The sequence below is a fragment of the Anopheles nili genome, chromosome 2, assembly GCF_943737925.1.
Source record: "Anopheles nili chromosome 2, idAnoNiliSN_F5_01, whole genome shotgun sequence".
NCBI classification, from domain to species: Eukaryota; Metazoa; Arthropoda; class Insecta; order Diptera; family Culicidae; genus Anopheles; species Anopheles nili.
The window spans coordinates 45,653,829-45,675,315 of NC_071291.1; the positions used below are offsets into that span (position 1 = coordinate 45,653,829).

The following is a 21,487-nucleotide window of genomic DNA, read 5'->3' on the forward strand; positions in this document are numbered from 1 at the left end:
CTTGCGCGCCTTCGCACTTCCAACACCAGGCGTCTCCATTTCCGTGAGCTTCGCCGGCTGGTGAGAGGGTGAAGAAAATCGACTGTCTCTATTTTAGCTCGGCCGGTTGTGTGAAAGAATGATGATGAAACACCGGGAGTCGGCGATGGTCGGTGGTGGGTCACCATGGGAAGGTTTTCCTCGACGACCTTACCGTTGTGACCAATCTCAGGAAGCACACTTAAGCCCATCTGTTGTGTGCGGCGGGCGTCTCGCGATCGGTGACATTTTTGCTGTGGCACCACCGGAGAAACTTTTCTACTTTCCCACCACAAAACTTCGCAAGCATCCGAAGCTGCAACATACGGTGGCAACTCTGTTCCATCGAAAAATATATGTGTGTGCCCTCCGTGTCTGGGACTGTGACACTGGCACGCACGCAACTTCCTTCAGTTGAGCTTTTTTTTTTCGTTCTTTCTCACTCCAGCGGTGGCTGGTGGTTTTTACCAACCACTTTTGCTTGCCCACGCGGGAAAGACGCTTTCCCATTCCCATGGTGATCGCGAAAAACCGGTAATTACCAGAAACCGGCCGAACATGCCATCGGAGCCAGGACCAAACACCAGGGTTAGGATACTTTTGTCGTCTTTGCGCACGAAACGTGCGCTCGTGCTGCTCGAATAAATTCGACTTAATGAGTTTTTATTTCTATTTTCACCTCGTTTCGGGATCCCAAATGTTCAAAAAAGGTTGGCCAATAACGAGTAGCGGTAGGTTTTGCACGACGGAATACCAAAATCGAGCTGTTAGTCGATTGCGATTGACCCGGCGTGGCGTGTGCGAGGTCCTTTATCCCCAGACGAGGATCACTAAGAAAGGAAGCAACGTCCAGCGATGGAAAAGTTCACTTGTTTCTGTTCACCCTAACCACCACACACACGAAAAAAAAAACTCCTCCCGTTGCATTTCATGAGTTCCGTATTTTAATATCAGCCCGCTTGCATTATTGTGCTTTTCCGCAGGGCAGTTTTCCCTGGCCATCCTGGTCGGGTTCGTCCACCAACACCGAACAGGTACCATTCTTCCGTTTCATTAAAAATAGCTTTGGATAAACGTCTCTTTAAGCTGCTTAGCGGTGGCAGGTCGACGGGCGTAAACAAACTTTTCCACCCATCCGAAGGATCCTCCTGCAAGGATACGCTTCTCCCAAGCAACACCTTCCATCGCGTGGTCGAAGCGAGAGTTCCGATTTTGCTTCCGGCGAGACCGCGATGCTTCTTCCTCGAACGCGAAGGACGCAGGACGACATTGCACAAGCAAGGCAAAGGGAGAAAACTTTTCGCCCAAGTTTTGCGGCCGAGAAGAATTTCCCACCAGTTTATCGTGGGTTTTTTTTTTGCTTCATCTCCCCACGAGCGATTGACTCGCCGTAAAGCGTCCTACCGATGCTTATATTGGCAACCACGCTTACCACCGGCGGCTAAAATGGACGGCCCTCGTAAATCGCTTTCGCGCGGCCAAATCCCACGCCCCAACCCGGTGGTGTGTGGTACCTCGCACCCGGTTAATAAGGTGCGAGCAAAACTTTTCGCCAGATTATTGATCGGTAGCGATCGGAGAACCGATTTGCGGATGAACCAGGATACCAGGAAAGGACGAATCCCCGGTGGCATTTTTCAGCATAATTTATGAGGTGCGACTTTCGCCGGAGCTGACGCGAGGGTTGATTTTGATCCCACCCGGGATGGGGGGGGAGTTTTCTTTTATTTGCGTTGCGTTCTGTTCGAGCGAATTACCCGTGTTCGAATGGTCACCAGCACGAACAAAAGCGCTTCGTCCAGGACGAGATCGTCCCGATTCCTTCAAGATGGTCGCCGCAGGGCTCGCGTTGAACGTTTCGCGAAAAAGTCTGACAACAGCAAACAGCTCGTTCCGGTGATGTTGATTTTTCACTCGAGCCAGATGGCAGTGATTGAGAATTCGTTCGAGCTGCAGACGTTCTCGATCGAGCCACTCGGAGAGCGCTGGATGCAATCATTCGAATAGTCATTCGCCCACGGGCGGTAATGACTGCGTTCGATAATTAATGTACTTCCCGCGTAGCCGTGAGGGTTTCGCGAGCAGGGAAAAGTAATTACTTTGCTGATGTTCGAGATGGCTCGTTTGCTGCAACAATTACGAGCAAAACGATCCCAATGATCCGGTGACTAGTGACCCGTGTCGCATGCATCCGTGTCTCCGTAATTTGTACCACTTCCAAAAGGGCACTTCATAAATTGACAGCGATGTTGCCACGGGGCGCTAATGTCGTTTCGTCGCGAGAACCACGGCTAGATATCAATCACATCGCCCTTTAGCCGGCATCGATCGGTACGGTGCGATCTTATTACTTGCCGATCCCCGGCGACAATGCAACTGCAACAGATTGCAATTTATTTTGTCAGCACCTGACGCCCCGGGAACGCTCTCTTAAATCTTTATTCGCGCTCAGTTTTTCCTCTGTTTGTTCCTCGGCACCATCGGGTACGTGTCACGTAACCACCTTTTACCATCGCCATTTCGAATGCGGACGCCGAGATGGAGACTGTAATTATTTCGTGATTAAACTGTCATTAATTTCCCACAGCGTGTCCTGTTTTTTTTCCCCCACGGCTTGCTATGATTGAGCGTTTCCAACGGGAAAAAGGTGTTGATTTTTCACGATTTGCCTCGTACGGCGCGTGGTGAACGAAACAGGACGAGAGATTCCATTAGCGATGGCAAATGGGACAATGATGAGCGCTTTCCAGGTGCAGCTAGCGCCGTGTTCGCGCTAAACAAGTGCCACATGCTTACGGGTTCTTTGGGGCTGTCAGCACCGTTCGGTTGAATGGATGATTGGTTCCGGCGTCTGCACGGATTCACGGTGACTGTCAAAGTATGCTGAATCCATGTGTCAGTGCGCAAGATGGTGTACGGCGAGTAAGGAAGCGTTTATTTAACGAAACCCAAACGGTTGGTCGGTTTTTAAACGGATCAAGAACGAACCAGTGTGATTTCTACTCGCTAGAATGCATGTATACACAGCCTGCCAATGCAAAGAAAGCCAAGTCACAATGCAATGCGTCCTGAAAGTGCAGGCATCAATACATCACCTGGGTTCTAAAGCCGAGACCCTGCAGAGTGTCATCGTTGATTGAAGCATCAATCATCGTGCGGTGTCTGTGGCCTCAGTCCTGCTGACACTTCGGGACGAATTCTTCAGCAGTGTTTGCTAGCAAAAAAAAAAGGAAGTTTGGCCCACCGGACAAAATGAAGCCTTTCTGTGATGCACCAGCAAGGGTTTGAATTCCACCAAGGCACAGGTCAATTGGCAGCAAGTGCGTTGAAGTGTGATGAATTAACACACTGCCGAGTGCGTGGTTCGAGTTTTTGGACCACCTGACGAACTCACCGAAGCGTAACAGCTAAATTGTGGCCCAGGGGAAAATCGTTACTCATTCGACAGGTGTAGCAAATTGTGCAGCCAGCCCTCGGCGACTCGGAACAAACAGACACGTGACTGCGGCGAACGTAAACTTCTCCAAAGTGGAGACATAAACCAGTCTGTTCCACACTTCAAAACGCCAAAACGCCAAAGCAACAGGGCCGGGCGAAAGAAACCGTGAATAATAAATTAAACAAAGTATACACACTTTAAACACACGCCATTTCGTGATGCACGTTCACTTTCACCGCAGCCAAGCGAGATATGGTCGTGGATTTGATTCAATCGCCGGATCACCGGAAGTGACCACAAACAAGGCTGCGTACTTTTATCTCCGATGGCGATCCCGAAATAACGTTCAACATTTGTGTCGCTCCCGTGCGACGAACCGGACGTGGGGTTTTCTTTTCACCTGCTTTCCCGCTTGGTCCAGCGGTTGTTTTCCTGCCGAATCCTGCGCGCCCAAGCCGGAAATAGAGCTAGAGTGCGTGACAAGAATATTGCCAAGGCGAAGCCGTGGCGAAGTGGGAGTGTGTCCCTTATTTGGATTATGATTTGGATTTCGCTTATTTCCCGAAAAGCGTCGCTACCGAGCGGTTCCAGTTTCCATGTCATTTCCTAATGATAAAAGAAATGGCCCAGCGTTCTCGGTCCGTTCGTGCAGGCAAGACAACAGCACCAACAAAAAACCAAGAAGAATGGGAAGAAAATATGTGCCACGTGGACAATAAAATCAGCCACCGTATCGTGTTATCGCAAATCTGACAGGCAAAAGTTGGCCACCGGCCCTTCTCCACAGCTGCTACCATTTGTTTGCGCGTGTGTGTATGTGTGCCAAACCGTGACCGCCACGACAATGACATCAAACGAGCGCTGAGCCATGCCGGAGCGGTGTTTCACGAGTTTATTGTGGTTTGCCTTCATCCTTGCGCCCGTACACGGACACGGAGAACCCGATGAAATGTCATTTGGCATTCGACGTTTCCGGGGCTGGGCGTGAGCCCGAAGTCATTCTCGGTGCGATTCCGATTGGCTCATTAAATGGGAAAGAGCGAGACAAGAAAAAACCTCCTCCCCGTTCCGTTGGCAGGCATGTGGGAGTTAGTTAGCGGGAGATGCATGGGGCAACTTTACAATTTCGGTTCATAAATCATCAAAAAACATTTCCGTCTTTACTAAACGACTTTTTCGGGCGCTGGTGCTGGCGCTCGCGACATACCGGTGAAGGTACGACGGTAAGGTAAAGGTTCGTCAGTATGGTTTACCTTCTGGAAATCGGCCGAACTCGAGTTGCGAAGGGCAACGACTCCGTTGGTTGTGGAAAGCCCGGGGTAGAGTGGTAGGAAAAACTACCGTCGTTTATCATCATTATTTATATATTAAGTTCGCGAGATTCCTGCGAACTTCCAGTGCGTGGCCGACGAAATGCTTTCGTCGTTTCGGTTTATGAATTCCTTCGAAACCGCGCGAGCCATGTGAGCCAGACTTGGCGCAAGGGTACGCTACCAAGGCACGCTACTCACCCCGACGGTGATGGGCATGATTTTTTCGGGGGGGAAGCCGTAACGACGGATGGATAGATGGAATGACGATTAAACTCGTCTATGCGTTGGTTATCGCGCAACGAAGGGAAAATATAATTTCCAACACGAACTTGAAAGAGCCCCGTGTACCATCCGCGTACCAAAAGCGTGGAAAACAAACAAATGTGCCTTTGTGCCCATCTAGGATCGATTTTGTAGCCCCACCAAATGTTCGTGGGGTATGTCGATTGATGTGGGAGTTGTAATCAATAAAGCTGAATTCTGAACCATATGTAGAGGTTCTGATATTTCTAATAAGTAATGTCTGGTAAATACCCGACTTTAATGAAGACTCTTACACTACTGAAGCACATTAAGCTTGAATCACTTCGCGAACACACCGTGTCCCACATTCAATCAAAGAATGCAAAATAGATGATCAATACAATAATGTAAAGTGGCACACTAACCTACTCAAGGAAAAGCACTATATCCGCAAACCCTACGGTAGGCTCCTAGACAAAAAGCCAGATAAGCATTTTGCTCAAGCCAATCAAAACGGGGTTGTTCCCGCTCGCAAAACATAACATTCATTACTATTGTGATACAAAATTTAGTATGTTCATAAATAAGTTGGGTATATTAAAATAATGTTTAAGTATAAAGTGATTCTTAGCAGAAAGCAAACCTAACATTTTGTGTTTCAATTCACGAGCTTGAAGTGTCCCCCTACTCAAGGTAAGGCCTAAAAATCTCCAACGATTTAGAATGGAAAATCACTTCTAGATTTCCAATGATCGCCTGGACGATCAAAATCTTCTGCCATAGGTATTGTGATCGATCGAGCGACCGAACCACGCCGACACGTTATGTTGCCGTCCGACAATGGCGACCGTCAAGCAATCGAGCAAAACCTTTTACATATTACAGTAACATATTCGAATTATGTTTATCAACACAACAGAAAAAGAGGCCTTAATTCATTAAATGGTTTCTTTATTGCCTACAAATATATTATTTACTAAGCAATATTTCACTTATATATCACGCCCAATACCATCGTTTAATACTCACAAAACTATAGCAATCTACTAACGTCTCTTAGCGGACGATTAAAGAACTCATCAAAAACATCGAAATACCAACGCCCTGGACAATCGTCCATCGCAAGGTGTTAATGGGGGAAACCGCTTACTGCCATTATGCTTCATTTCCGCGTGATCTCTTCCGACTGCAAAGTGTCGTTTTCCCTCGAACGGAAAGAAGAGTTACGAATGGCGATGCGTTCTTTCGGTGCATTTGCAGCAATGCGATCCACACACACACTTCCCATTCACGGATGGACACGGTTCGTATGACAATCCACGGCCAAAGTGCTTCCTGAGCTGCGACCGATCGGACACAGTACCTGTTGTTTCAATAACGACAAGGTGCCATCCTCCATTTTCGCTTGCTCGTTGATGTTCTTTTCGACTGTGTTCTTTTCGTCCACCACGTCCTGAATGGCCTGTGCTCACGCCGAAAAAGCACATACACACACACACATCCGGCTGGCACGTGGGCCTTCACTGGCGTAATATATTTCCCATTTACCAAGATCCAAGGGCCAGTCACCAGAGAGTGGTTTGTTTTTTTCTCTCTCTCTCTATCGCCCACCTCACAGAAAGAACGTGCCCCACGTGTGGCCCGGCATTGACCATGGACAGACACACACAAAAAAAAACACCCCACCACAAAAAGAAGCCCTTTTTCCCAAGGGTGGCTGGCTTGGCGCGCTTGCTGACGGTACAACTTTTGCCGTTCGCTCGCGATTGTCAGCAATCTGCCCGCACGGCACTGCTATCCGCGGTCACGGATCATTTCATCGCTTGTTTCGGTTTGCGTGCGAGTCGTGTCCTGCCAAAGGCGAAAAAAAGCACACACAAAAAAAAAAGAGCACGAGAGAGTGTGAGCCGGAAGTGTGCGGGATCTTTTTATTTTCTTTTTTTTTGCTCCCGTCTGGCCATTTCCCGCGTCAACGGATCGATAGGGCGATGCGTGCGAATTGTGGCTATATTTAACGACGCTGGCATGTAAAACCGTTTTTGTCGATTCGCTACGTGACGGGAATTGGCTACGAGGGCTCAAGATCGAGGGCATCGATTAGATTCACACCGCGCCGTCGGTGTCGGTTGCCTGAGCACTATTCGCTTCCGGTTCGTTTGACCTCAAGTGTCAGGAGATCACGGGTGAAATTGGCCCAATGAATACGGCTTGCCCCAAGCGCACAATGGAGTCCACCACCATCGTTCCAAAGTGCGCTCCAAATGGATAGCGACCATCTATTGTGAAGGGATTTTGTAACGAAAAAAACCAGTACAATAGTGCCATTTGTGCATGCACCCGCTTTTGCTTTAATGCAAAAATAATATTCGCACCAAACCGAGCCAACCAAAACGGTGTACGATACAAATAATAATTGCAGTAAACGTGAGTGAATGAGGTACACTCACACAAAAAAAAAAAAGAATTATTCGGCACCATTTCGTACCCTTCAATGAATCTCGAAAATCCTAACTCTCGCGCCACGGATCTCTTTCATGTTCGCGTAAAGTGCTCACGTACAAAAATCTGCACGAACTGGTAGCGATACAAAAATCGGGCGGCTTAAATGCACCGCGAAAAAACTACTGAGTTTCAGCTAACGAAATTTGTTAAACTGTTCCAAAGCGCTGCTAAACGAAACCGAATTTGCGTTTTTCAGTTCACAAAAATCTGGAAATGCTGCACGGTTTCCCCTCTGTGGGTGTGTTTGGTTTTTTTTTTGTTCTTTATTAAACGCCCCACCGAGTCGCTGAAAGTGGCGAACGCAAGGACTAAAGTAAAAAAAAACACACACACACACAACCATCAACCCCAACGAGAAAGCCACACTCTTCCAGAGGGTTAGCTGGCATGTCGAAAAAAAAAATCGCATTAAATAAAGCCATAGCAAAGGAAAACTCTGTATCACGAACAAATTCACGTCTGCGGACGGACATGGAAAAAAAAGAGAGAGAGAGAGAGAGAAAAAAAAACACCCTACTACGCGATGCAACGCGCACGAACGTTCCTCCTCGCGATCATCACCAGCCAGCCAGCCAGCCAGCCAGCCAGCCAGGTCAGGTCCTTCGTGGCCCTTTGCCCAGCGTTCTTTGTTATGCTTTGGTGGAATTTCCACCACCCAAACCGTGCCGCTTTACGGGATGCAAATGAATCGAAAGAAAACCCCAGCCAAATCGCAGTAAAACGAATTAATGGTGCGGAATTTAGTCGTGTGTGCAGGGCTTTGATGTATGGACTGCTGCCAGTTGGCCCAGCTGGACGGTGGCTATGGAATAAAAGACAGTGCAAAACTCCCCGGTGGTGGTGGTGGAACCAAACCAAACGGCAAAAACAAAAAAAAAACAAACGTGGGGCGTGTATTGTGTGTATGCAGTCGCTTTCGCGGGGGTGGAATTGCATTGTCTGAACGAGCCGAGAAACGCAAGGGATACAATTTTCATCGCGACAAACAACCAAATGGCCGCGGCGTGGATACGGCGCACACAGATACACACACAAAAAAAAAGATAATCAATTGAGCCATCACCCAGCATTCCATCAGCAGGGAGATAAAAAAAAGCGATCGTTTCCAGCGGAAAGCATTGAAACCATTGATTATGCATGGTGTTTCATTGCATTACAATTTTTGTCTGGCCCTTTTCCGAGGTGAGGTCCGATCTCCAGCCAGCTCAAACGCCAATCGCTGGTGATGACCAAGGCGTTTTTGTGTGTGTGTCGGGTGTGTCCTGTTGGAGTTGTCCAGCTGGGTTGACAGTGGTTTAATTGCAATCTGGAAAGTGTGCATTATTTGCCTCCCACCCGGGAGCGCTCGCTTTTTTTTTGTTCTTTGCTTCTTTCTTGCTCCACTCAACAGCACAATAGCGCCCCAGCGAAGCCCGCCGGCAAGAGGATAATTAATCATTACGCTTGCCACTAATTATGGTGGCTCTCGTACGTATTTGATTACTGCTGCAATCGTGATGAAAGTGGGCCAACCATTCCCGTTCACTTGCTCGCGCGGGTTGGCGTACGTTGAAGCAACTACTTAGCTGCCCTGAACTGGCTGCCGAGGACAAAGAAACACTACAGCAGAAGCGCACGAGGCGGATAATTATTGGCGTGAGCGCAGCAAACCAAACCCTTCCTTTGTGTTTCGTTGCTCTTTCTCCTGACCACGCGGCACGAATGCAATTACACCTGGCACCCGCTCTTCAGTGACAAAAGGGGATTCTGTTTCATCGCACACCTGGCGGACATCCTGGTCGGACTAAGTTAAAAAGCGTTTGAAGGACCGCGAACCCTTTTGGGATTGCAACCCACCACCAAAAGCTCAGGTTGAATATGCTGCTACTTTCGCAAGAACACCAACAGCGGGAAGTGTGCGGAGAAATAAAAAAAAAACGCATCCATATCAGCAACCACCGTGCCCGGAGTGTCGGCAGATAAAGCGATCGCATTCAGAAGTGATGAATGATGAGCATATGATGGCACACGATTTGTTAAATCCCGAATCACGGCAAAGCTCGAAAGCATACTGCCCACTTCCGGGCCGTCAGACGACACGCACACACACACACACAAAAAAAAGGACGACTAGCTTGACTACCGAAAAATGTCCTCCGAAAACAAGGACCTGCCTGCTGTTATGTGTGTTGTTTTTTCGTTGAACCATTCATCATACGCAGCGCATAAATATCGCTACATGGCTACCACGGCTCATGGTGTGTTGCCTTTCCTTACGCGTGACATTCCCGGAGGTGGGTTTCTTTGTGCGTGGGCGCACAATCGGTGCCGACCGCATTAGGGACAACCGGGACGGGTCTGGATGACATTAGGGATAAATCAAAATCGAATGTAAACAGATTAGCCCAACGCCGATGGGAACGCAGCAGAGGTTACGGACCGTGTCGTATTTAAGGCGGTTTGTCCGTTAGTCTCCTGACGACGTTTGCCTTTGCTGCGTGTGTGTGTGTGTGTGTGTGTAAGTGTTTTTTCGTACGTTGGAACCGAACCATCGTGAGCCACCAGGCGACCCCATCGATATTTATGACGAGCCAGCCACGAGGATAAACCGACATGACATGTTTGAATGGCCTTCGGTGGGTGCTGCGGTTTCGCTAGGGTCGCTTGGTTTAGGCGTGAGAGCAAGCGAGAAAAAAAAACAAGCTATATCGAAGGCCAATCATCACCATTGTTCAATTGTTTGCTAGGAATTAATCAGAAAGACATTTTGCGGGCCCTTTCTTTGGGCGTCTTTCAGCAGTGAGAAATGGGCGCAAGGAGTTTCACTTTTTGCCGCCGTTGCGATAACATTTTGGCAGCTAATTTATTCAAAAGCACACAAAAAAAAGCCGAAAACTTGACAAATCTGTCATTCGAATGTGCTGAAGAAGGATACGTTTCCCGTGATTTATATAGTTTTTTTTTGTTGGTACAAAAGCAGAATAATATATTCCTCTCTTTACCACGCAATTCTGCTTCTACAGTCGGGGAAAAATGTTTGATAAATCTTCTGGTTCCATTCACACTCATGTTATTAGTTCGCTAGTATACTGGTTCCTTTTTCAAATTGAACGCAAAAAAGCGCAATCAAAACAAGGTACATATAATACGCCAGTCTTTTTTTGTTTGAGTTTTCCTAATACAATCACAAGGACTTCTTGCTCGTCACTTTTATTCCCAAATGTCACTGTCCTTACAGTGAAAAGCGTCACCCTTGCGCCAAAAATAAACAGGACATTTAACGAATAATTCAGCACGTTTCATTAATCAAATCAAAGCTCTACAAGAACCGTCCTAATTGATGCTGGCTTAGCCGTGCTAGCTTGTACGATCCACCCACTGTCTCTGGCTGTCGAATGGAGCCTGGTTTGGTACATTGCCTGCAATTAATCGTAGCCTTCTGGTAATTTATCGTGATTTCGAGCGAACAAAAACTCTCGCCCTAAGAAGAGGATTTCCTCGAACACTGGCGGCGGTTGGCACCGGTACGGCATTTGTGACCTCACTTCCGAAAGGTGATCCCTGTTGATGGGTTGCCTGATTAAAATGGGCTGAAAATTACGTCCCTACCTACCCAGCAACATCAAACGACAGTTGTAATAACCCGTTGACAATGGGGTGGTAATTTATTCAACAACAACAACACCGGTTCTTTGGCGAGAATGGGACATTTGACAAATATCACCCTCTCTCTCTCTCGCTCTTTGTAGAAATCGTACCTCTCGTTCCAACCCACAGCATATGTGTCCAATTTTGTAGTTGATAAAACATGTTGAGGGAAGTAATTGGCACAAAAAAGCCCAAAAATATACATTAAACAGATGTATATGATATCCTTTCATTTGCTGCAATCAGGCCACATCAAAAAGCTAACCGACTTTACTTGTTTGTACAGCATTGCAGAGTTGAGAAAGAACGAATTGAAAAAGAGACACGGCAGCAAATTGTGGATTGAAATGTATGCGCCATGGGAGAAGAAACGCTATGCAAATGATTGAAAACAGCACGGTATTGCAAATGGTGACCGCTAATTAATACCGAGATAATACCAGACTTCCATGTTCAAATGACCGCAGGAATCAGTTTTCTTTTTGTTGGTTTGCATCCATTCAGAAGAGAGCGCTGATATTACTTTGGAGTTGAACGTGCTTTCATGCCTTTTTGGAGTAGCATTGTTCTCACTTTTCTCCTGTCAGTACTGGTGCTCGTTTTTCATCGCCCAAAAGGTTTGAATACCATGGCTATTTCTCCGAAACCGAGCACACGAAGATATAAAAACCAATGTTTGATGAAAGTTGCAATGTACCATATCAATTACATAGTTAAATCGATTGCAGATCCTTTCAGATGCAAATCCAGAGGAGTGATTTGATTTGCTTGTTTCTAAATTTGGCCATTACTTACCCAAATTTTCCACTTCACACGGAAGCACCAGCGTGTCGCCTACGACCGCTCGGTAGGTGTGTCCTCGTGAGATGAACCGTGGAACCAGTCCGTTGTTTGGCGACGAGCTAGTCTTACTGCTACTACTGCCTGTGAGTGAGAAAAAGTAATACAAAAAAAAACACATTTTAATAAGGACTATCGAATACTTTGAGTGCATAGTTAACATTTTCAAATAAGGACACAAATAAGGACCCTCAACGTCAGAAAACTCTTCGTTATGCGCTGATTTGATCGAAAAACAACAGACCACCATGTTTTAAGTATGCACTCCTCGTTCCTTCACAACATTATTTTCGCAAGAGCGAAATTAATAATTAATTGCTGTCCAGCACCAGGCCGTTCCGTGCGGTGGCCCATCGAACCATGACCTAGCGTTATGCCTCGCAGGTAATTAAATCATACCGACCGGAACCGTGCCCGAAGCCCACGTACTTCTTTAACGACGGTTAATTTCACATCGCTGGTCTGGGCCAGATTTGGCGAGACGACGTGGAATCGTGACCTGCCACAAAATTGACCACGCCAGCAGCCATCGACATCCCCAGCACGCCGGGAGCGCGTTCGATAGTCGAAAATGAAATCAATTACCGATGATCGACCAACGAATTCGACCAGGCGAAGGACAAAACACACACTGGATAAAAGTTTGCCAGCGAACACGGTACGTGAGCGAAATGGTAACGTGTCACGTGCCGAACGAAAAGCCGTAAAAGAGAAAGCGAGAGAAAGCGAGAGAAAGCGAAAGAAAATGATGTCGGAAAGCCTTCACCTGATGAAAGCCGACCAGACGGGCAGAAACAAAAAGAAACGGGGCCCTCGCAGGCATCGATCGCACTAATCGAATTACGCACTTGTCAGAGCGAATTCGCAGCAATAAAATCAACCCCGTAGCGATTACATTTGACACATTCATTAACGCGGTGGATTGCTTCCGCGTGATCGATTTAGTGGACTGGATTGCCTGCCACGGCTTAGATCGATCAGCCTCGATTAGTAGTGCTTTCGGTGCCGTTTCAGGACGCAATCGGAATTGGTTTGCGTCATTGCGTGGTGGCGAACTTGAAGTTTATCTCCGGGCCGGACAATCTCCCTTTTGTGGTTGGCATTTGCGAAAGCATCACATGAAAATCACAGTGCATAGATGTGGAAAAAACATTCCAGCAAGTTTACGCAGGGTTGAATTCAAAAATGGCGAAAAAAAAAGAAAGCTCACACCCACACAGACATTTTTTTGTGCCAATTAATTACCCGGCAGAGAAAGTCTCAGAAATATTCTTCGGCGTTCATTATTTGCATAATTTAAATTACATTTACAGCGTGTGCATTCGCGCGCTCATTCCGTTGAATATCACGATAATTATTCCCCGTGTACAGTTACAGTTTTGCTTCGTCCGAGGTTGGCGTGCTTCTTCGAACACCTGTTTGAGAACTGTTTTCTCGCCACAATATGCTCACTTTTGCACTTTATGTCCGTAATTAATATTGCGCTTTTTTTTCTCTCCCTCTCTCTCTCTCTCTCTCTCTCTCTCTTAAAGTCGCTGCTTTTCACTTCCGCTTGTACCAGACGGATGGTACCACTTCCGTCTTTGGCATTGTGCCGCCATGAGAGCCGTGTCACAAGGCCCATAAAATGCGGCTCAGTTTGCCTGGAGTTTCCGCTACGGGTTTTTTTCTCGGTCCACTTTTTACTTTAGGGTTTTTCTCTCTCACTCTCCTTGTTCCTCATTGCAATCGTAATTGTTCACCAGCGGACACCGGCCAACCGACAATGCCGCGCGTGAAATTGTGATCACTTCAACCGGAAGCGGACGCGCCGTAGGCGGAATGCTAACTTTCGTTCGCGTTTTTTAACACAAGCTCGTTTTCTTACACAGCCTGTGTCCTGGCATTTAGTCGCATCAGCTGCATTTGAATTCGAGATGTAGCAAAGAAAAAAAATCCCTCTCGCGCACAATGACGTCGAACGCACGCTCGAAAGAACTCGCCTAAAGGTGTTTGAATCTTAACGCTGCGCTAACGGCAACAAGCACACGGATAACGCACCAAGCCATAATTTAATTCCACGCGTTTTACAGCGAAACGCGACGGTAATAAACAGCTCCTTCTACTTGCTTGTTGCCCTTGTTGCGCTAAGGTTTGCGCGTGCATCCCATTAAAAAGGGCATCGTTTATCGAACGCACGGCGCTTACTTTTTTTTGTATAAATTTGGAAAACGTTCCTCCGTTGTTGTTGCTCTTAAATCGATCCTCTTCGAGCCAGCAAAAGTGGTTAGCGCCTTCATAAAACCATTTTTGGCCTATTCAGTTAGGCTTGCCCACCCCCTAACAATAACGACCCGTAATGCTAGTTTATACGCGCGGCGCATATTTCTTCATTTCTCCACTGCGGCTGAGCTGTGTTACCACCGATTCGTATTAATGAAGCTCGGTTCGCGAAAGCTTCGGTTTGGTTCTGGACGCTTTGGAGTATGAAACAGCGCGCATACTTCGGCGCCATATACATTTTTTTCTTTAACCGTTTCATTTCTTTCGCACGTTCAGCCGGTCCTGTTCACGCATTCCCCAAACCAAACGGGGCCCCTGCCCTGGGTGATGGGGATGAAAAATGAATCCCCGAGTCCCGCTTCACGGAAAGCACATAATCACAATTCAAATAAAGGCGACGCGCACATTCCTGCATTTCAGCACGGAGCATCGGAAACCGAGGGCGCGCGTTGGTTTGCAGAATAAAATAGCTCTGCATACGACATTTCGGGAGGGGTTTATGATATTTTTGCCGTTTCGCTTTACGTGCGCTATTTGTTCAGAGCGAATGCCAGCGCGCCCGGGCGTGGGAAAGCGAACGAAAAGTTTATTTTAGCGCTTACGATTTTCTTTCCCTCTTTGCTGAGGCCACCGAGGTGCTACCACGGCGCACAGTGCAGCTGGGAAGGCCAGCTGCCGCCGCTAACAACCAGGGCGAAGGGCTTCGTCTCCGATGCAGATGAATGCCCGGTTTCGCGAGCGCCTTAAGCGAACCGGTCCTTTGGGCGAAAGATGGCTGCTGGCTGTACCACGGCCATGGCCATTAGGACGGTCGAGAGCGATGATGATGAAGTGCTGCTCGCGGAGTATGGGAGGGGGGATAGCGGGTCCACAAGCGGGGGTGGGTGGCACTGGGAGACTGGAAAGTTTAATCACCATGTAATGTTTCGATAATATGGTTTACCGTTGGGAAGAAGTGGCTTAATGAGATTTTCTGATTGTCTTTCGCAGCGAGTGAAACTGGCGCACTGGCGTCCTGGGGAAGGCAACCGTGGGAAAGTTGCAGATTGCGTAATGGCGAAGAAAATGTTTGGCGAACTCTGGCCACAGGCGCCCCAATGTGAGTCCTTACCGTTGGTGCTTAATTTGCGCTGCCATTCGTTGCGGGGAAGCACTCGGAATGGATTCTTCAAATGAGTGAATGGAACTGCAAACCCCGCGATTGGGGACCGTAGGGAGTGATGCATTTTGGAGAGGAAAAAAAGACTGGGAAATCGGGTACTCCCGCGGCGAGTGAAAGCAAATTAGATGTGAAAGTGATGATGAAAAGAATCGGTGATGAAAGGACGCGAGAAGCACGCTTTTCATCATGATCGCAATGCAGCAAAAGAGAGGTTTTTGTAAATCCGCCACATGCTGTAAAGCTTTTGTGATTGGATAAGAACCGAAAATCCGAACGTCTGTGACAGTGTTTCGTGTTTTTCAAAACCCTTATCGTGAGAAAAATTATGTTACTTCGCTACATTCGTGTTGTTTTCTGCTGCTTCTCGTTGGATGAACGTTGACACAAAAGGGTGCTTCGAAACACCGACCTAATACACACATCTTTCCATCGTTCTCTGGTCTGGTGTCTACGGTTGCGTGAAACCTCCTCCACGAGCTCATTCATCGAAGTGTCAACCACGACCGATCGATCGATGTCAGGCCGCGTGTGTTCGTGACAGCGTGTCCCGGAACCTGTTGTAGTACATGCAGTCATGTACCGTTCGCGGCCCACACTCAACAGTTAGCTGACCCCAGTTGATTGGCAAAATGGCTCATAAAACAGGCGCTAAACGACAGGTGGAAAGCGTCAAAAGGAAAAGCGCGTCACTTGCCACTTGTCACCCAACCCAACCAATTGGGCCCCTCCAATCCACCCATCGGGGCTGGTAACGGAAGCTAGGATACGCACGTTTTTCCACGCTTCCAGCCGGTGGTTCGTGATTATTTTAATAACATGTTGTAGATAATTAAAATTTATAGGAAAACGAATCGCTGTCACGGTGGGGAGCAATTTTCCGGCTACCAACCCGGTGGGGCACGATCAGTGGTGCTTAACCGTTATCGACCGTTCGTTCATTCGTTCGCAATGATGATTTATCACGAAACGCAAGTGTGAGTGAAACGTTGTATTTTGCATCGCGTACGTACTGGTACGTGCTGGTGTAGTGCACTAAATGGCAAATAGCACGTTGTTCGAGGATGCAATGCGTCGCCTTGCTTGCCCGCTGTTTGATGGCTTCATTACCACAATCGAGATTTCGAGACGGCGTTTTGGTGCAAGACATTTCCGGCTTTACTAAAACCACAACAAGCTGAATGAGTTGCGACGTCATCAAAGACGCTAGTTGGGGCTTAGCCTTAGGTGAGCACTGTGGTTGTGGAAATGGTTCAACATACGAGCCATAGTAAAACTCCACAAAGTTGCAAAGCACAATGCAAAACGCACAAAATGGTTGGCGGCAATGCGTATTCGTGCTTCAGCCGAATTAGATTAGGAGCCTTTTGAAGCGATAATTTTCATCTCGTCCATTGTATTGTGAGTAATCTGCAGATTAGCACAGAGAAAAACGCCTCGACCGGGTTTGTCGCACAAACCCCTGCTCGAGTGCAGTAATAGCGAATGTCGACTGGTACGATGCCGGTGGTCGATTTTGATCGAAATCGACGAACACGCCTGCTTTGATGTAGTGCGGGCCAACTAACATCCCCGATGCGGCTCAACCGTACGTCAATCACCGCGCAAAACGGGGTTTATTCATTTCAACCTTCTCGGTCACGGACGGGTGCACGATTTTTGCTTACAGCTTAAACCAACAGAACGAGTAGGACGCCTCCGTGTGGACGTCGCGTGACACATGAACGACATGAATGCATCCTGTTTAAGGATTCGTTTCTGTTTTTTTTTTCTTCGTCGTTCTGGTGGTGTGTATGTGAATGGAACCAGCACAACGGGAGCGACATGCGGCAACAGTGCATTCGGAACGCGTCGATGCGCTCGCTAGGATCGAAAGGACGCTAGCCCAGGAAAGGATTCGTCACATCAGACCCCGGGCACCGTTACATTGCTGGGATTCGTCGGCAAAACGAGGCAAATGCAGTTGGGCCGGATTGATGATACTTTTCCGGCGTTGAACCGATGTCTTCGATGGGCAGCATACGACGACGACGACGACGACGACGACGATGACAACGGTGACGATCCGTTCCGGTGCCTGTTCGATTGCTTTCGAAACAGCACTCGTGGCCTGATCGACGTGCGCCAGAGCTCTGGTCACGATGACAACGACAGCCGGTGCAGGGATTCGTACGATGCCGAAAAAGGGCCACGGCAGACAACGTGCGAGCGAGCACAGCGTTGTCGGTGATGAAAAATTGAAATTGAATTTCTCATTTGCAAGTGTATCAATCATGAATGGGATCGTTTTTCCGACCAGCGCCTTCCGATCCCTACGAGGGGTCATACGAACGTCATCATCTCGAGCGGTCTGAATTACACTTGCCTCTTGCTTTGTGCGGGTTCACTGGACTCTCGAGGAAGCGCATGACAGGATGTAATGTTCCTGTCGCTGTGTTCCTGTTAACCATCCCAGTGAGGTGCAATATGTGCAAATGTGAGTGGGTGAGAGAAACAGCATGTTCTACAGGACTGGTGAAAAGGGTGTTGTATGATTTATTTATTTATTTTACGTTATTTCTGCATTCAGATTCCACCGACCACCATCTAAATGAAGCTCGATGTATTTTGCTACACTATTTTGCCAATCAAACAATAAATGCGCCAACCAAAAATATCGTTTACCATGTATTTTCACCTATAATATGCATCGTTTTTAGCTGATGTTTGGCTTTCAAAATCGTATACACGAGAATCACTATTCATCCAGGATTGAACAACAATGCACACGGTGGAAAAGAAGAGTCCACAAAAAAAGAAGAGGATTTTGATGGCAATATTTGCGAATACAACTTTAATTAATACCAGGTAGTTAAGTTGGCCAGGTTCTTTATATCTAACAATTTCCTTATACAATTATTTTCCTTAAACCATGAACCTAAAATTGAGTTAAAAGCCGATTTTTGAAAAATGAGTATTGAACATTTTAGAATCAGTCATTATATTCTTAGGGAAAATACGATAAAGTTATATTAAAAAAATGTATTCAACATGATTGATATAATAAGATGAAAAAGAAGGTTATCGAAAAGTAGCTCAAGAATAATAAGTTCAAAATACTTGCAGATAATGCCAACCTACGGTATGTGAGCGATCTTTCGAGCAGAGAAGGGTCACTTTCCATCACTTGTAGCACGAAAAGCTATGCCTTTATCGTCCATCATGCTTGCTGTAGAGGAATCATCCTTTCTTTCCTCCCCAGCTTAGGGGCGAAACAATTTCATTGCCTTAATGAGCGATACAAAGTGATGACTCGCAATCGTTCAATCGCCCCCATGAGGTGACATAACTTTCATTTTGCACCACATAGTTACACTGATACAACCCACGCAACCCCATTGTTAGAGCTCAGGGATGGCTCGAAAGGCGATCGGAATCGAGTTGAAGGCAACATTTACGGTACGGAGGGTGCCTCAGCCTCATCACCCATCTTGGGCAACTTCGGAGAACAAACATTTTGCCCGAGTGACCAGCTGTAAAGCTTTTTTTGCCGTTTATTTTTGCTCTTGTTTGCTCTCTCACTCTCTCTCTCTCTCGCCCACCCACACGTTCTCGAGGCCCACAAACCAGCGCCATCGTTGCAGGAAAGTTTTGCAAACTTTTATTTACTGACCCCTTCCTACACCGGTCTCGGGTCTTGGGGAAACTGACCGACACTCGAACGGTAGGGCTGGCCACCGAGGAGCATCCTTGAAAAACTTCCACCGGCAGCAAAAACGAAGTGTAGAAAATGTTGTAAACTTTGCGCCCGGACAGAACGGACGGAACGAACGGACGGACGCTGCAGAGTTCCTGTTTTATTATTGTACTTTTTTTCATCCAACTCTCCCTCTCTCTCCAAGATGGACTAGGCGGTCTGACGGCCGCTTGCAGCCCGTGGCCAGAAGAAAGTAACAGAGAGGCAAAAATTTCTATTTGAGTTTCCAGTTTACATTCACTGGTGTACGATTCGTTTGTGTCACGTGGGTGTGCTTTAGATTACGCCACCTGCCAGCCTGTAGTTGGGCATCCCACCCGTCCACGAGTCCACCGGAAGGATCCTACATCCGTGTCAATTTGTATTGAACTCTCGATGTTCACGTCGCCGCGTTCGAAAAGCGAAGGATTTTAGGTGGGTGGGTTGTTTTTTTTTCCCCGCTGCGCTGGGTGGCAGACACTGGTTTGTCGACTGTTTGACGCCAATTGGGAGTTGGAATAACTTTACCATTCGTATCCATGGGCCAGCTGGGTGGGTGACTTCTTTTAATATTTCCCGCAGCGAGCGGAAGTGATGTAAAAGATCCATCCAGGGTTTCGTTTCGTCGTCCTTAGTCCTTCGTGCAAGTTAAACAACTTTCTTCATACGGGTACATAACGAAAGAAAGAACAAAAAAAACGAAGAGCTAACGGGATAGCCCTAATAAACCTTAAAAATCAGCCAAAAAAAGAACCGACCGACCAGCTGACCGACCGCTATTGACGCATCGTCGCGCATTCACCATGCAGGTTTTGCACCGATGGCAAACGGACGGGAGAAAAGTTATCTGTCGCCTCAAACTTTAACCGGCAGCGCCCTTCTACGGTTGTGATGTTTCACGACGACGGAGAGTGGAAACTTTTCCGCAGTCACGCATTCGCACACATCGAAAAACTTTCCAACCCGACCATGGATACGCTCAATCAAATGGGGCATTTTAATTTGGTCCTTTTCTTTTTTTGGAGCGAGGAAGGAGTGAACCCACAAAATTATCACTTTGTCCCGACGCGCCAGCAACAGTAGCATCGTTTATTGGACTTGGCATCGTACAGAGTAGCAGTAGAAATTGGACGTATCTATTTCAATCATGCTCATTTAGTTTGCTAAGGTAAGGGTGTATATTTTGGCTGTAATAATTTTCCATTTCCACGATTCCAGTAAACACAATCCCGCATTGCATAATGGGCTCCAGTTTCACCTTTTTTTTTTTCAGCGAACGGTTCCTGCTGAACCACCCTTGCGGTCACAAATGGTAAATGGTGGCCGGAAAAGGGATCAATTTGTTACACGTTCCCAAGGTAGCAACGAGTGGCGGTTTAGAGCGAAAACTTCCGTTACCATCCGAAGAACCGGCCGCGCACACCAGCGAAACGGGCGTCATTACCTTGGCTTTTCAGCTTCCAACGCTTCCGCCCCTTTGGAGCCATTATCGGGCTCACCGTTTCTTCTCGGGAGGGCTCACTCGCACCCGGTGGCATTAGCGACACGCTTCCCGGCCGCCCCAAAGATAATAATAATTTCATTAGCGAGGGAGACAAAAAAAAAACCAAAGGTCGACCTCCAAATTGCGCCAGCGACCTCCAGCTAATGCGTCCGGCTCGCGGCAAAAGGCCACCTCGGCCATGAAAGCCAGCCCCGAAAGAAGCCGTCGGCAAACTGGCAACGAAAGCCGGGAGCTTTTTGGGGGCGGGCGGTGCAAATTAAAATAAAATTAAGTCTTCTGAAGTCAGTGCGACGCTACCTGGACGGGTGGTGTTGGCACTTGGCCATTGTATCACACCCACACACACACACACACACACGCACGCACACCTGAGCTTTAGGGTCGCGATGAGGCTTCTCACCCACATACACACACTGTATTCTTAGCGGGTACGGCTTGGTAGGACGCGTTTTATCCCCAGTCAAGGAGGCATCTTTTACAAACGGTTGATTTAAAACCCGAACCTCACGATGATGGATGATCCTTCGTACGTGGTGGTGGTGGTGCTGCTGCTATGGTATTCGGTTCTGTTCTCCCGGGAAATGCTGAATCACAGTCCGGCTGCACACCAGAACATTGTACCGTGCTAATATCAGAACGTTGACAATCGCGCACTGCTAGTTTGCTGGTGCTCGTGGGTGGATTAACTCTAAGCCACGAAAGGGCGCGGTTGCTAAGCCCGACCGTCATTTTGGGGATGAAGCCCAACCACCGCTAATGCCGATTTCCTCCATGGGACTACTCCTAGGGGTGGCAAATGAGCCGAGCGTGTATCATTTTCAGATTTGTACAAGCGTGCACTGAGCCACGCTGCCGGAAGGGTTCG

General features: G+C 47.6%; 1 protein-coding gene across 1 annotated transcript in view; it reads right to left on the reverse strand.

The window, feature by feature from the left end:
* The window catches only part of LOC128724089 (protein amalgam), a 64,295-nt gene extending 43,690 nt beyond the window's left edge, over positions 1–20,605 (reverse strand). The window contains exons 1-2 of the mRNA XM_053817856.1: positions 20,563–20,605; positions 11,938–12,066 (exon numbers count right to left, since the gene is read on the reverse strand). Coding sequence (XP_053673831.1) covers positions 11,938–12,066; positions 20,563–20,605 — 172 coding nt within the window. The remainder of the gene's footprint in view (positions 1–11,937; positions 12,067–20,562) is intronic.
* Between the last annotated feature and the right edge of the window lie 882 nt (positions 20,606–21,487).